The following is a 15208-nucleotide window of genomic DNA, read 5'->3' on the forward strand; positions in this document are numbered from 1 at the left end:
ACTAAGACCCACATAACACAGAGCATGGTGTACCAAATGTTTTTTCAAATGTCTCTGCGGGTTTGTATATAAGGGCCAAACAACCTTCCAATCATGTGTTTGAATTAACAAGCCCAAAAATATGGTTTATGCATTTCTTTAGAGAAAAAAATGATTTTTCCTCCTTGTTTGATAAAAAAATAGTAAAGCAAAGGCCAGTAACTGATGCAGAGCATAGGTGGAGGGCCTACATGACTGAGTTGCTGGGAGCAGGCTAGAACTAGTGGAAATTTTAGGTATTTCAACAAGGCAGCAGCAGACCCTGTTTATTGGGCGATATGGGGGGGCAGGGCGTGGCTGGGTGTGGCAGCAGTAGTCTGGGTAAGGGAATATCTGTTTAGGGGTCAGTGGAGATCCGGTGTCCAACTGGCTGACAGTGTGGCCTGATGGACCTGGGCCTTTCCTAATACAGGAGGACAGCACTGCGTTGTCGCGGTACCAATTTGTGTCTGTTTTCAGGAAATGCTTGGTGGCGGGGGGCTTTCCGCAGTCAGAATATTCTTCCCATTAGTTCAGTATTGGGGCTGTCATGGAGGCAGATCGTTGGGGTCTGAGTGACCAGATTCTGTGGCAAATTGGTCGTTGGGAATCTCAGTGTTTTCGTTTGTATGTTCGTCCACAACTCCTTTAGTCCTGGTAGGTGTACTTACCTTGTGTTTCTTCCTTGTGGTAATCTGGGTGTCTTTGTGCTGTGTTCTGTGTGCGTGTGTTGGACCCGTGGTTGTGGCCCGTAGGGCTTGGTGGGGTTTGTATGTTGAATGTCCTAGGTGGGGGGTGCATTGTGATATTTGTTGCTTTATGTTTTTCAGACCCAGCTTGCCTGATATGAATACTTGGACACTCTTATGTTCATTGGAGTGCTAAGAGGGCACTGGTCAGGCTGGAGGGCAGACAGCTTGGTTTTCCACGTAGTGAAGCTGTAGGTGGATCAGGGTCCCAGGTATGCTTTGGTGTCGGATTTTGCCGGAGATTCAATGATATGCCAGGTTGGATAGGCCCCCGGATGTGTTGATGCACATGGGGGGTAATGACCTAGGACTTAGTTCTGCCCGTGAACTTATCCGTGATATCTAGTGGGACTTTCTCCGCTTGTGGTCGTCCTTTCCGGACACCATGTTGGTATGGTCGGATATCATTGGCAGGGCATCCTAGTGCATGGCTCAGTTGGTTGCCAGAATCAACAAAACTAGGATTAAAGTTAATAAGGAGGTGGGCAGATAATTTGTCCGTAATGGTGGCCTGATGGTGCGCCATGTCGAGCTGGAGGGGGATAACTGACTTTATCTCAGGTGTGATGGAGTTCACTTGACCGCAGTCAGGATCGACATGTGTTTTTTGGGTTTGCAGGAAGGGCTTCAGCATGCCTTTCGGCTGTGGTGGGTCGCCCACGCGTGAGATGTCACTGGTGGGCGTTTGTGGCAGGGGTCTCAGGTTTGTGAAGGTGGGAATGTTAACAAATACAGTACGTGGAATTGATAGGGTTGGGCCCATCTTGGTATGGGTACCTTCCCTGCTAAGGAAGTAAGGGGCTATCGGTCATCGGGCTGCATCGGGTGTGAAAAACTGTTACAAAGTTTGTCCCTGAGCCGGTGGAACTGCGGCTAGGGGCCAGGGTGGTAAAGTGGTTGGTGATACAGCCGATGCGATAGAAAGCCTTTCTTCATTTACCTGAGACATAGATACAGTCAGACAATTTAGGTTGAAAAGTGTTTGTTTAAGAAAATGGAATAAAAGTTTTATACTGTTATTTATGGTTGTTAATAAAAAGGCTGCTATGGCCATTTTAATCCAAAAATGTGTTGCGTATTTACTTAAAGGTGTTGGTTGGGATAAGAGTAATGGTAGTAATGGTAGGAGGTGGTAGGCACAAGATCATCTATACTTCTGTCGTGAGCAATAATCCAGAAGTAAGTTCATTAACACATCATGCATACTTTCATACGCGACTTTTCAGGAATTGTAAAGCTCAGGTTTTTGACCTACATTGAATGGTTTTGAAGTTAATATATTGAATATTGAATGTATATTGAATATTAAAAATATATTGAATAAGAATGACCTTAATTCAAACCTGACAGTAATTTTTAAATTTAAAAAATAGAAGCGCCGCCTAGCAGAAGGCATCCTAAATTTCCTTATTTTTGCCTTTGTTTGACAGAAAGGTCTCTTCTATGTGCCTTTCTGACCCTGGTTACACCGGGGGTTATTTACGAAAGGTAAATCCACTTTGCACTAGAAGTGCAAACTACAAGTGCAAAGTGCACTTGAAATTGCACTGAAAGTGCACTTGGAAGTGCAGTTAATGTAGATCCGAGGGGGACATGCAAGGAAAATAAAACAGCATTTTAGCTTGCACATGATTGGATTATAAAATCAGCAGAGCTTCCCCTCATTTCAGATCTACCCCTCAGATTTACAGCGACTGCACTTCCAAGTGCACTTTGCACTTGTAGTTTGCACTTGTAGTGCAAAGTGGATTTGGCTTTCGTAAATAACCCCCACTGTGTTGCTAAAGACTCAACCTTCCAGATTCTAGGGTTAGGACTTACCAGCAAAACCAGTACCCACATATCTACCTTTCCCATTTCAACAAGAAAGAGTGGTTATTGGCCACTGAAGTGCTTACCTACAGGAATATGGCTTAGTAGCAAATTGAAACCAGGGTTAACCAGGCACACAAAAGAGGTTGTCTGGATGTAAAAAACAAAACAGTTAATAACAGACTTTTTTGTGCGGCTAGCTATTAGGTAGCAGGGCCGGACTGGGCATAAAAACCAGCCCTGGAAATAATTTCATAGCAGCCCCAGTGGCGTAGCGTTGGTTGTCCGCACCCAAGGCAAGTAATTTGCGCCACTAACCCGCGGACATTTAGCACTCCGAGTCCCTTCCCCTCATACAGTATATTTAGCATAAGGTACCCTTATGGTACCTCTTAGGATGTACCACTCTTTCTATTTGTTCTCCTTTTCTTCCCTATATATCGCTCTCTATCCATCTGTCATGTTCTTTCTCACCCGCTTTCTTTTTTCCTCCCCCTCTTTTTATTCCTTCTCCTCCTCTTTGTTTTTTTTCCCTCTCTCACCTCTATATCTATACACACACATACACTGTATGTATTTACACCTATATGTATATTGCACCGAATGAATAATTGTCTTTTGGGGGAGGGTGGATTCCAATGTGAAATGTACCTTGGCCATAGTGCCCACCATAATGCATTCTCCCTCTGTACTGGTCCAGGACTGGGGGCTGTAATATACTTCTGCTGTGGCAGGTGGGGAAGTGTATACAGTGTGTGTGTGTATCATGTGTGTGTGCTCTCCTGCAGGGATTGCAGACACATTACAGGAGATGGTCATAGAGTGCAGACATAGTACAGGAGATGGTCAGAGACTGCAGATATTGTACAGGAGATGGTCAGAGACTGCAAATATAGTACAGGAGATGGTCAGAGACTGCAAATATAGTACAGGAGATGGTCAGAGACTGCAGACATACTACAGGAGATGGTCAGAGACTGCAGATATTGTACAGGAGATGGTCAGAGACTGCAGACATAGTACAGGAGATGGTCAGAGACTGCAGATATTGTACAGGAGATGGTCAGAGACTGCAGATATAGTACAGGAGATGGTCAGAGACTGCAAATATAGTACATGAGATGGTCAGAGACTGCAGACATATTGCAGGAGATGGTCACAGACTACAGATATAGTACAGGAGATGGTCGGAGACTGCAGACATATTACAGGAGATGGTCAGAGACTGCAGACATACAACAGGAGATGGTCAGAGACTGCAGACATACAACAGGAGATGGTCAGAGACTGCAGACATATTACAGGAGATGGTCAGAGACTGCAGACATAGTACAGGAGATGGTCAGAGACTGCAGACATAATACAGGAGATGATCAGAGACTGCAGACATATTACAGGAGATGGTCAGAGACTGCAGACATAGTACAGGAGATGGTCAGAGACTGCAGACATAGTACAGGAGATGGACAGAGACTGCAGACATAGTACAGGAGATGGTCAGAGACTGCAGATACAGTACAGGAGATGGTCAGAGACTGCACATATAGTACAGGAGATGATCAGAGACTGCAGATATAGTACAGGAGATGGTCAGAGACTGAAGACATATTACAGGAGATGGTCAGAGACTATAGATATAGCACAGGAGATGGTCAGAGACTGCAGTCATACAACAGGAGATGATCAGAGACTGCAGACATATTACAGGAGATGGTCAGAGACTACAGATATAGTACGAGAGATGGTCAGAGACTGCAGACATAGTACAGGAGATGATCAGAGACTGCAGACATAGTACAGGAGATGGTCAGAGACTGCAGACATAGTACAGGAGATGATCAGAGACTGCAGACATAGTACAGGAGATGGTCAGAGACTGCAGACATAGTACAGGAGATGGTCAGAGACTGCAGACATAGTACAGGAGATGATCAGAGACTGCAAACATAGTACAGGAGATGGTCAGAGACTGCAGACATAATACAGGAGATGGTCAGAGACTGCAGACATAGTACAGGAGTTGGTTAGGGATTGCAGACATGATTGATTCAGGAGATGGTTAGAGACTGCATTTAAAGCTGAATTCAGTGTACAGGTATATAGTATCGCAGGGTTGCTCCACTCTATTTAAACCATCTCTGCAAAATCAAGTCAGTCATTTTCCTTTGAAAGTACAACCAAGTGACAGAAGAAAATATCACACCCAGTTTCCAAAATACAAATTTTCTTGCAAACACTGAACTGCTCAAGATTAGATGAGGGCAGTAACCATTTAGTGGGTCCGTGAAGCTTTTAGCCTGATCCAGCAGTAAATCCTCAAAAAAAAAAAAAAAAAAAAAAAAAAGCATCAAACAATCTGTGCAGCACACACAGAGCTTTGGCTAAATAGCTGATTATAAGCTGAAATGGTTAACAGCCATGTGTCCCTGGTCTCATAGAATGCTGCTGCAGTGTCTTCCAGAGATCTTATTAGTGTGATCAGACAATGTGCAGGTCAGGTTAGGCAGATAAAAAAAAGTAACCAGGGAGACAAGAATGAGGGGAGGCTGATCGGTAACCTGCACACTGCCTGATCACATAGATATCTGGAATACACTGCAGCTGGCCAGAAACATGTTACTGTGCTCCAGATGATCCTGTTTTTTCCATTCAGCCAGAGTTGTGTGTCCTGGAGCACTTGCATTATTGTAGTCATATCTCCTTGTATCTCCCTCCTGGCGTCCCCATTCAGTCTCACTCCAGCACTTACAGTCAAATGTGAGCGGGGGAGGGCTACACTGCCTGCTGATTGGCTGTGGATGGACGGGAGGAGAAGCAAGTCCTCCCTTGTACTTCCCTAAGCAGCGTTATTGGCTGTGGGTTCCCTACTAAACCTACTACGAGAAATGATCAGTCCACTGCTCAGAGAACACACAGTGTCCATGCTCCCTCCCACCTGCATTATCCTCCTGCACACCACAGACCTGCCTGCTGCATGATAGCCACGTGCTCCTCTGTCCCTCCACTGCTAGAATTCATTTCCTGAGCCAGCCCCGCCTCCTGTTCACAGCTCCTAGCTGACAGTGGCCACAAGGCAACCAGCCTACCGGGAAATCTCCCGCTATCCTGGTAGGCCAGTCCAGCCCTGTTAGGTAGGGCTTTTAGGCTGCATGCACATTAGCCCAAGCAGTGTAAAGACACTATGGGGGTTATTTACGAAAGGCAAATCCACTTTGCACTACAAGTGCAAAGTGCACTTGAAATTGCACTGAAAGTGCACTTGGAAGTGCAGTCTCTGTAAATCCGAGGGGTAGATCTGAAATGAGGGGAAGCTCTGCTGATTTTATTATCCAATCATGTGCAAGCTAAAATGCTGTGTATTAGTTTTCTTGCACGTCCCCCTCGGATCTACAGCGACTGCACATCTAAGTGCCCTTTCAGTGCAATTTCAAGTGCACTTTGCACTTGTAGTTTGCACTTGAAGTGCAAAGTGGATTTGCCTTTAGTAAAAACCCCCTATGTTTTTTGATGTCCCGTATGTCATAGAGCTGCATACAGCCACCCATGCACATGAATCGGTGAAGGTGGTTGTACGTAGCTATGCGCCACTATTTGTTAGCAGCGTATGTTATAGTAGTACATGAACACAGACATAATGCAATACATTATGAACATTACATCTGTGCTCATGTGCTACTTTTCACAAATATCTGCATACAGCCACCTTTACCTATTTATGTCTATGGGCGGCTGTATGCCACTCTACGACATCTGAGAAAACAAAAATGCACTGTGTCTTTACACTGCACAGGCAAATGGGCACATGTACGTATAACCTTCAACTTCAATGGCAGCTTTAGGACATTCAGGACACCAAAGAAACTTTATGATGCATGGGCAAATGTACCCATGTGCACAAAGCTTTAACCGCTTCCCGACCAACCGCCGCAGTTATACTGCGGCAGGTTGGCTCCCCTGCGCAAGCCATCATAGCTATACGTTGGCTCGCGGGGCCGGGATAGCAGGTGCATGTGCATGCCCGCTGCACAGCGGGGGTGCCAATGCTCATGGTCGACGGTCGCGATGACCGCCGGCCATGAGCGATTGTGAGCAGGAGACACAGAACAGGGACGAGTGTGTGTAAACACACACTTCCCTGTTCTGTTCTGACAAGAATGACAGATTGTGTGTTCCTATTAGCTAGGAACCACGATCCGTCAATTCCCCTAGTCAGTCCCCTCCCTCTTCAGTTAGAATCACCTCCCAGGGAACACAGTTAACCTCTAGATTGCCCCCTAGTGTTAACCCCTTCACTGCCAGTGACATTTTTACAGTAATCAATGCATTTTTTAGCATTGATCGCTGTATTAATGCCAATGGTCCCAAAAATGTGTCAAAATTGTCCGATGTGTTGCAGTCATGATAAAAATCGCAGATTTGTTTGGGTGCAACATCGCACGACCGCGCAATTGTCAGTTGAAGCGACGCAGTGCCGAATCGCAAAAAGTGCTCTGGTCAGGAAGGGGGTAAATTCTTCCGGGGCTGAAGTGGTTAAAAATAAAATAGCTGAGAGTTTACATGTAAACAACAAAGGAAGTTGTTTTGGATGTACACTTTACAGATTTTAAAACATAAAAGTCTTGACCCTTTGCTGCTGGACCAATTTTTTTTAAATTTGTTTACACATGCCAAAATTTTCATTTTTGGCCTGAAAATGTTTTATAATCCCCAAAACATAGTATATTTTTTTAACGCAAAGGAACTGTACAAAAAAAAAAAAAAGGGGTAGAAAGGAATTTTTATACTGGGATTTCCGTGATATAGCAGATTTACAGGCCCCTGATTACGTCTTCATTACAGCACGGAGCTCGGGGATTAATTTTAAAACTATCTCACGACTGCTATTGTTTTAACCCTCTCAATGCCATTACATGTAGAACAGATGCTTGGCAGGGTTACAGTAGAACTCAAACCAAAACTTTTTTTTTTTTAGTTTGGGATTGGATATGGAAAGGTTTGAATCTCCCCCTGTGCCCTTTTGGACAAAGTCTCCTCTTTCTGTCCTAGAGACACAACAGGAAGTGAGTAGTGAGTCCTGACCAGGTGTCCCATTGGGAAGACATCTCCCTACCTCCTGTTCTGATGGCAACCATAAATGATTTTAATAGTTTGGATTTCAAATAATTTTCTGTTCTGTGACTCACATCACCAGGACAAACTAAGAGGCTTGATGTAGACAGGAATAAAAGCCTTGAAAAAGTTTTATCTGTCATGCACCATGCAAAACAAGAAAAACAGGTGTATGATCTGAAATCACTCAAGGCCTGCACAATTACATGGCTTAGTAGATCAGACTTGTATCTTCTGGAGATGGAGCTCTAAAGTGTAAAATTGCTCAACTCTGGTTTTTGGTTACCCTTTAAAAAGGACTTAAAATTATATCAGTTGTACTTACTGGAGCACCAGCATTCACCCAGATGATCATTGATTTTTTGGCTCCAGGGATTTTCTTGTACATATAACATGCTTCTTCAAAGAACACTATCACTCCTACTACTGTCATTAATGTTAGAATAGCAAACAGCAACTGTCCAGTGATGTCAAGCCCTAGAAAATAAAATAGCAAAAATATGCTGGTTAATAGTAACCCTGGTAAATATAAGCTATGGTAATACTCACATAGTTACCTGGTTGGTAAGATTGAATAAAGACACCAGTCCATCAGGGCCAACAGGCGCCAACCCCCTATCCATGCGCTACCCCCCCCCATCCATGCGTCCGGCCCCCATGCAGGACGCCGGATGCAATGGATTCCAATAGGGGGGATGTTTTTTTGAAGCACCTGATTAGAGCTAGAGGCGGGGTAAGTGCTCTGGACCCGACCAACTGACTAGACCGGGGGGGAGGGGGGTCAGTGTGTATGTGTTGCCCCCCCCCCCCCCCAAGTAAATTTCCACCAGCCGCCACTGCAGTCCATCCAGTTCAGCCTGTGTAGTGAGCATGTTCATAATCATTTCCCGTATCCCTGTATACTGTGCTCGCTCAGATACAAGTCCAAGAGTTTTTTAAAACTATCAATACTTCCAGTTGATAACACCGATTGTGGAAGTGAATTCCACATCCTTACCGCCCTGACAGTGAAAAACCCCCTACGCAGTTTAAAGTTAAACCGCTTCTCCTACAGTTTCATTGAGTGGTAGACAGAATACGTTTAGTGCTTGTAGTCGTTCCTTGTAACTAAGGTCCTCCATTCCCTTTATTAACTTTGTTGCCCTTCTTTGAACTCTCTACAGTTGCTACACCTCCCTCCTGAGGATTGGTGACCACAATTGGACAAAATACTCCAGATATGGTCGAACCAGAGTTTTTGTAAAGTGGCAAGATTATCTTTTAAACTCTGGAGTAAATTCCCTTTTTTATGCATGCTAATATTTTGCTAGCATTGCTTGCTGCAGCTTGGCATTGCATGCCTTTGGTGAGTCTGTGATCTAATAGGACCCACAGATCTTTCTCCATCCTGGATACCCCCAGAGGTTTTCCTCCTAGCGATTAGTGAGTAACTTGCATTGACATTTTTAGCCTCTAAGTGCATTACTTTACATTTTTTGACATTAAAGCGGAGTTCCGGACACTTTTTTTAATTCTTTATTGATCCTAGAATAATTAATTATTAAATAAAAATATGATTATACATTGTTAATAATGGATATTGCTAAGATATCATTTTAACACTCACAAGTTTGTCCCTGCTGGTGTGGCCGTTGCCATCATGATTGTGGGCAGGTGAAGCCCAATCAATAACTCTTCCGGAATAAGCTTAGGAGAGGTGCATGCTGGGTAACTAGCATGCACCTCTCGATCTTGCGCATGCGCAATTCACTGGCGGCCGTAGCACCGATTGTTTCTAAAGTTGGCATAACAATGGGCATCGACGGAGGAAGGTCCCGCCCCGTTGTTATGGCAACATAGATAAACACATCTCTGTTTTCTCCCATTTCGCTGAGGATTGCAGCAATTTATCGGGCTCCTGGGCCGGTATCGTGATTTCCTGATGACTTTGCTGCCTGGCTACCCTACTTTCTCTCCTCTGAAATACCCACTATCATTCTTGGTGACTTCAACATTCCTGTTAATGTTAACAGCCCAACTACAGCTAAACTTCTCGACTTAACCTAATTTTTTGACCTAACCCAATGGACACATACTTCCACTCACTTCAATGGTAATACCCTTAACCTTGTATTCTCCCATCTCTGCAACCCTGGCAACCTCAAAAACACCCCCTTTCCTCATTACTTTCACTGTATCCTTGCCTCCAACCACCCATCCCCCCAAGCAGCAAACAATTACTTGTAGAAACCTTCGCCACTTTAACCCTTCTCTTCTCTATTCTGCTACTGACCACCTATATGACATAATCTCTCCCCTGTCCTGTCCTGACCTGGCCACCTCTGTCTACAACAGTTCACTCTCATCATCACTAGATGCACTTGCTCCTCGAACCACATGCAGAATCAGGCCCCGACCATTACAAACCTGGCAAACTGACAACACTAGAAATCTCAAGAGACATTGCCGTGCTCTTGAACTACTGTGGCGTAAAACCAAATGCCTGCAAGACTTCACCCTATATAAATCTGCCCTTCTAAAATACAATTCATGCCCCCATGCTGCCAAACAAGCCTACTATGTCTCTCTTTTTAATTCCTTGTCATCCAGTCCCCTTCGGCTCTTCTCAACATTTAACCCCCCTACCCACTAACTCACTCACTGCCCAAGAGATTGCCAATCACTTCAAAGACAAGATTGATGCAATTTGTGAGGATACCTCCACTGTGCGTACATCTCCCCCACCCAACATACCTTGCCTAACAGCACATTCAACACTCTCCTCTTTTGAATTGGCTAATACTGAAGAGGTTACAAAACTTTTCTCAGATGCCCACTTAACCAATTGTCCCCTGGATCCTGTTCCCTCACAACTACTACGGTCACCCTTTTCTTCTATTCTATGCTCCCTCACTCACATCTTCAATCTCTCCTTCCCTAGTGGCACCTTCCCCTCCCCTCTAAAACATGCACAGATCACTCCCATACTTAAAAAGCCCTCACTGGACCCCACCAACCTGAACAACTTAAGACCCATCTCATTGCTCCCATTCAACTCTAAACTTCTAGAATGCTTAGTCTACAACCATCTTAGCTCCTACCTCAGTGAAAATAACCTTCTTGACCCTTTACAGTCTGGCTTTCGCTCACAGCACTCCACAGAAACTGCCTTACTAAAACTCACTAACGATTTTCTAACTGCTAAAACCAACAGGCAGTACTCCATACTCCTACTACTTGACCTCTCTGCGGCCTTTGATACTGTTGACCACCCGCTCCTTCTCAATAAACTACATTCCATTGGCCTCCGAGATTCTGCTCTATCCTGGTTCTCTGCCTATTTATCACAGCACTCCTTCAGTGTCACCTACAACTCTGTCTCCTCCTCTCCATTGCCCCTTTCTGGGGGGGTCCCCCAATGCTCTGTTCTTGGACCCCTTCTCTTCTCTATCTACACCTCCTCCCTTGGTCACTTGATAACTGCCCACGGCTTCCAATACCACTTATACTCTGATGACACCCAAATCTATCTGTCTACTCCTCACCTCACTCCTTCAGTCTCCTCTCGCATTACTAACTTACTAGCTGACATATCAACATGGATGTCGCACCACTTCCTTAACCTAAATCTCTCTAAAACTGAGCTATTAATATTCCCCCCCGCCCGTGCCCTCCTCCACGACTTTTCCATCAAAATCAACAATGCAACCATCAGTCCCTCCCCTCACGCCAGGGTACTAGGTGTAATCCTAGACTCTGACTTGTCATTTCAGCCTCAAATCCAATCGTTGTCAAAAGTTTGTAGAATTCACCTCCGTAACATCTCTAAAATTCGCCCCTTTTTAACAAATGAAACTACCAAGCTCCTCATTCACTCCCTTGTTATCTCTCGCCTTGACTAATACAACTCCCTTCTCATTGGCCTGCCTCTCAATAGGCTATCCCCTCTTCAGTCTATCATGAATGCTGCTGCCAGACTTATCCACCTTACCAACCGCTCAGTGTCTGCCAACCCTCTCCTCCAATCTCTACACTGGCTCCCAATCAATCACCTAGCGAATTAAATTTAAAATAATAAACACAACATACAAAGCCATTCACAACTCTGCCCCAAGCTACATCACCAGTCTTGTCTCCAAATATCACCCAAATCGTCCTCTCCGCTCTTCTCAAGACCTCCTACTCTCAAGCTTTCTCGTCTCCTCCTCTCATGCTCATCTCCAGGATTTCTCCAGAGCCTCTCCCATCCTCTGGAACTCGCTACCTCCACCTGTCCGGCTATCCCCTACTCTTGCTACCTTCAGGCGGTCCCTGAAAACTTATCTCTTCAGGAAAGCCTATAACGTCTCTAACTAATCTTTTACCACTTCCATCAGCTCATTCCCCACAGTTATAACCTTTTGTACCACCTGCCCCACCCTATTAGATTGTAAGCTCTTCTGAGCAGGGCCCTCTTAATCCTCTTGTATTCTATTGTATTATAACTGTATTGTCTCTCTTTTATATTGTAAATGCTGCGTAAACAGTTGGCGCTATATAAATCCTGGTTAATAATAATAATAATAATAATCTCCGTTCTGTGATCCGCCCTAAATCGTGTAATTTCCGGTCAGGATTTTTGATCACGGTACTGCCCACAGACTCCTGAGAAATTATGACACATCATTTCCCAGGAGCACAGGCGAGGGAGGAAGTGACGAAGAACTCCGCGGACCAGGACGTGGCAGATTAAGAGGACTACATAGCAACAGTGCGATTCTGGTAAGTATAAAAAATGTTTTTCCTTAAGGCTGGGTTCACACTGCTGCAGTGCGAATTTACCGCGATTTTACCGCGAATTTACCGCGATTTTACCGCGAATTTCAGGAGTTGGATATAGCTGCGATTGATAGTCTAGCCAATGGAATCATAATGTAAAAAAAAAAAGGGTCTTAACTTCCTGTGTACTTCCTGGTTTTTGTGGAGAGTAGTGTGGTGGAATTCGCACATATGTGAACCAATCAATGCGATTCAAGAACGATTTACATTGATGTCTATGGAGACTAAATTCGCAACGCAACGCAGTAAACTCGCACAGGACCTTTTTTTCACGCAGGTTATATTCGCAACGCGTCGATGTGAACGGCACTAATGTTAATCTATGTAATTTAAATGACTTGCGAATTTGAGCGATCGCAATGGCTCAAATTCGCAATAGAATTCGCAGCAGTGTGAACCCAGCCTCAAATGTTTTTTTATAGGTTAAGAGGAGTCTGATTCTGAAAAAAAAATTTCAGCGTGGAACTCCGCTTTGACCAGCCTATTATTTTTTTTTGAGGTCCTCTTGTAAAGTTTCTATATCTTGCTGTAAAGTTATTTCTCTACTTAGCTTTGTGTCTTCAGCAAACACTGAGATTGCGCTTTTTACACCAACCCTTGTATCATTTAGGAAAAAATTAAACAGAATTGGTCCCAGGACAGAGCCTTGGGGGTACCCCGCTTACCACTCCAGACCAGTCTGAGTATTCCCTATTTACCACCACTCTCTGGACATGCCCCTGTAACCAGTTTTCTATCCATGTACAAACCCTATGGTCTATGCCTACAGGCCTCAGTTTGTGAATTAAGTCTTCCTTTATCTAGACGACAGCTTAGATATTCCTCGTAGAATATCAATAGATTGGTTTGGCAAGAACAACCTTTTATAAACCCATGCTGATTACTACTAATGATACTGTTTTCATCATCAAATTTTTGGTTATAGTCCCTTATTATCCCCACCAATAGTTTACATACTATCAAGACTGACTGGTCTGTAGTTCCCAGGTAAATGTTTGGGGCCCTTTTTTGAATATTGGTACCATGTTGGCCCTTCGCCAATCAGCTGGTGCTATTCCTGTCATTATGCTGTCCATAAAAATTAGTAATAACGGCCTGGCTATAAACTGACTGAGTACTTTGAGGATTTGTGATTTATTTATGTAAGCTTTTCTAGTATTTTCTGAACACCTGCCTCTGTTAGTCAAGGTACATCCTGCGATGCGTTACTAACAATACAGTCGTTGTTATACCCCTCCTTTTCCTGTGTAAAAACTGAGAAGAAAGCATTAAGTACAGTTGCCTTCTCCTTGTCATTTGTAACCAACTTTCCGTCATCCTTTTTAGGGCCAATATGCTCTGACCTTGCTTTTTTAATGTTCATATATTTAAAAAAATGAATGGGATTTATTTTGGTCTCCTCCGCTATGTGTCTTCTGTGGTCTATTTTAGCTGCCCTGATTGCATTTTTACATTTCCTATTGCATTCCTTGTAGTGCTGGAATGCATGACCCCTCAGCCGTATATTTCTTGAAGGCCATTTTTTTCTCTTTAATATATCTTTTTTTTTTAACGTCTTTTTACATTAAAATTTAGCCACACTCGTTTATATTTATTACCCCTTAAAATACACTTAGTGATACCTTTATTTACTATGTTCCTAAAGCACTTCTATTTTTCCTCAGTGTTCAATATATCTAGGATTTGTTTCCATTAATTATCTTGTAGTATTGAGCACAGTCTAGAAAATTTGTCTCGTTTGAAGTTTAGCGTTGTCGTACCACCCTTGTGCCCTCTTTTCCTTCTTGTCTTGTGATCGCTGGATCCTAAATTGTCCCGTATCCCCACATCTGCGACCAGATCTGTGTTATCTGTAATTATTAGATCCAGCAAAGAATTCTTTCGAGTTAGGACATCCACCAACTGGAACATGAAGTTGTTCTGTAAGATATTTAAGAAATGAAAGGCCTTGAAAGAGTTAGCCGTCCCCTCCACCCAGTTAAAATCTGAAGTCCCCCATTATGATGACGTTGCCCTGACTCACTGCCATTTCAAACTGTGATAGGAGGGCCAACTCCTCCTCATCTTTCAGATTAGGGGCCTGTAGCATACCCCCACTATTAATTTCCCGCTTGTCTCTTTCCTTTGAAGCTCCACCCACAGGAACTCCACCTCCCCCATTTTGCTATTTGCAATGTCTTTTCTCATGTTCACTAACAAATCATTTTTGATATACAGGCAAACCCCTCCTCTTCTACTCTTCCTGTCCCTTTGATCCAATGAATACCAATGGATAGATGCATTGCTGACCAATCATGTGATCTGTCAAATCAAGTTTCTGATATACCCACAAAGTCAAAACCCTCCTCGTGTAACAGCAGGTCCAACTCCTCCAATTATTTCCTTATTCATTTTTTTGAGGCTGTGATGATGTATTGTCAACCCAGGGTTTAGGTATTATATTACCACTAATGCCTCTATTAATACCCTCTAAACTCCGCTCACAGTTGGCTATCTCTTCCTCTGAACCCTTCTCCCACCACCTAGTTTAAAAGCTAATTGCTGGTTACAATTGTGATTATATTGGGGTGTGGTCTGCAGGAGGACGCGTGTAGCTGGAGCTCCTGTCCCATACCCACCCATCCCGACTAAAACAGCCCTAAAACAGTCCCGATTCAAATGGCATGCCCTTGATCAGGAAGCGGAGGATGCAGGGTGGTGAGGGGCAGTATCGATAGTTACTT

The 15208-nt window shown here is 43.9% G+C and overlaps 1 protein-coding gene across 1 annotated transcript in view; it reads right to left on the reverse strand.

The window, feature by feature from the left end:
- LOC141128860 (organic solute transporter subunit alpha-like) overlaps window positions 1-15208 on the reverse strand; it is a 58669-nt gene that overhangs the window by 31180 nt on the left and 12281 nt on the right. Inside the window, exon 2 of the mRNA XM_073616437.1 lies at window positions 8014-8165. Within this exon, the coding sequence (XP_073472538.1) occupies window positions 8014-8165 (152 nt within the window). The remainder of the gene's footprint in view (window positions 1-8013; window positions 8166-15208) is intronic.

Source organism: Aquarana catesbeiana, linkage group LG02 (genome assembly GCF_042186555.1).
Source record: "Aquarana catesbeiana isolate 2022-GZ linkage group LG02, ASM4218655v1, whole genome shotgun sequence".
In the NCBI taxonomy this organism is placed as follows: domain Eukaryota; kingdom Metazoa; phylum Chordata; class Amphibia; order Anura; family Ranidae; genus Aquarana; species Aquarana catesbeiana.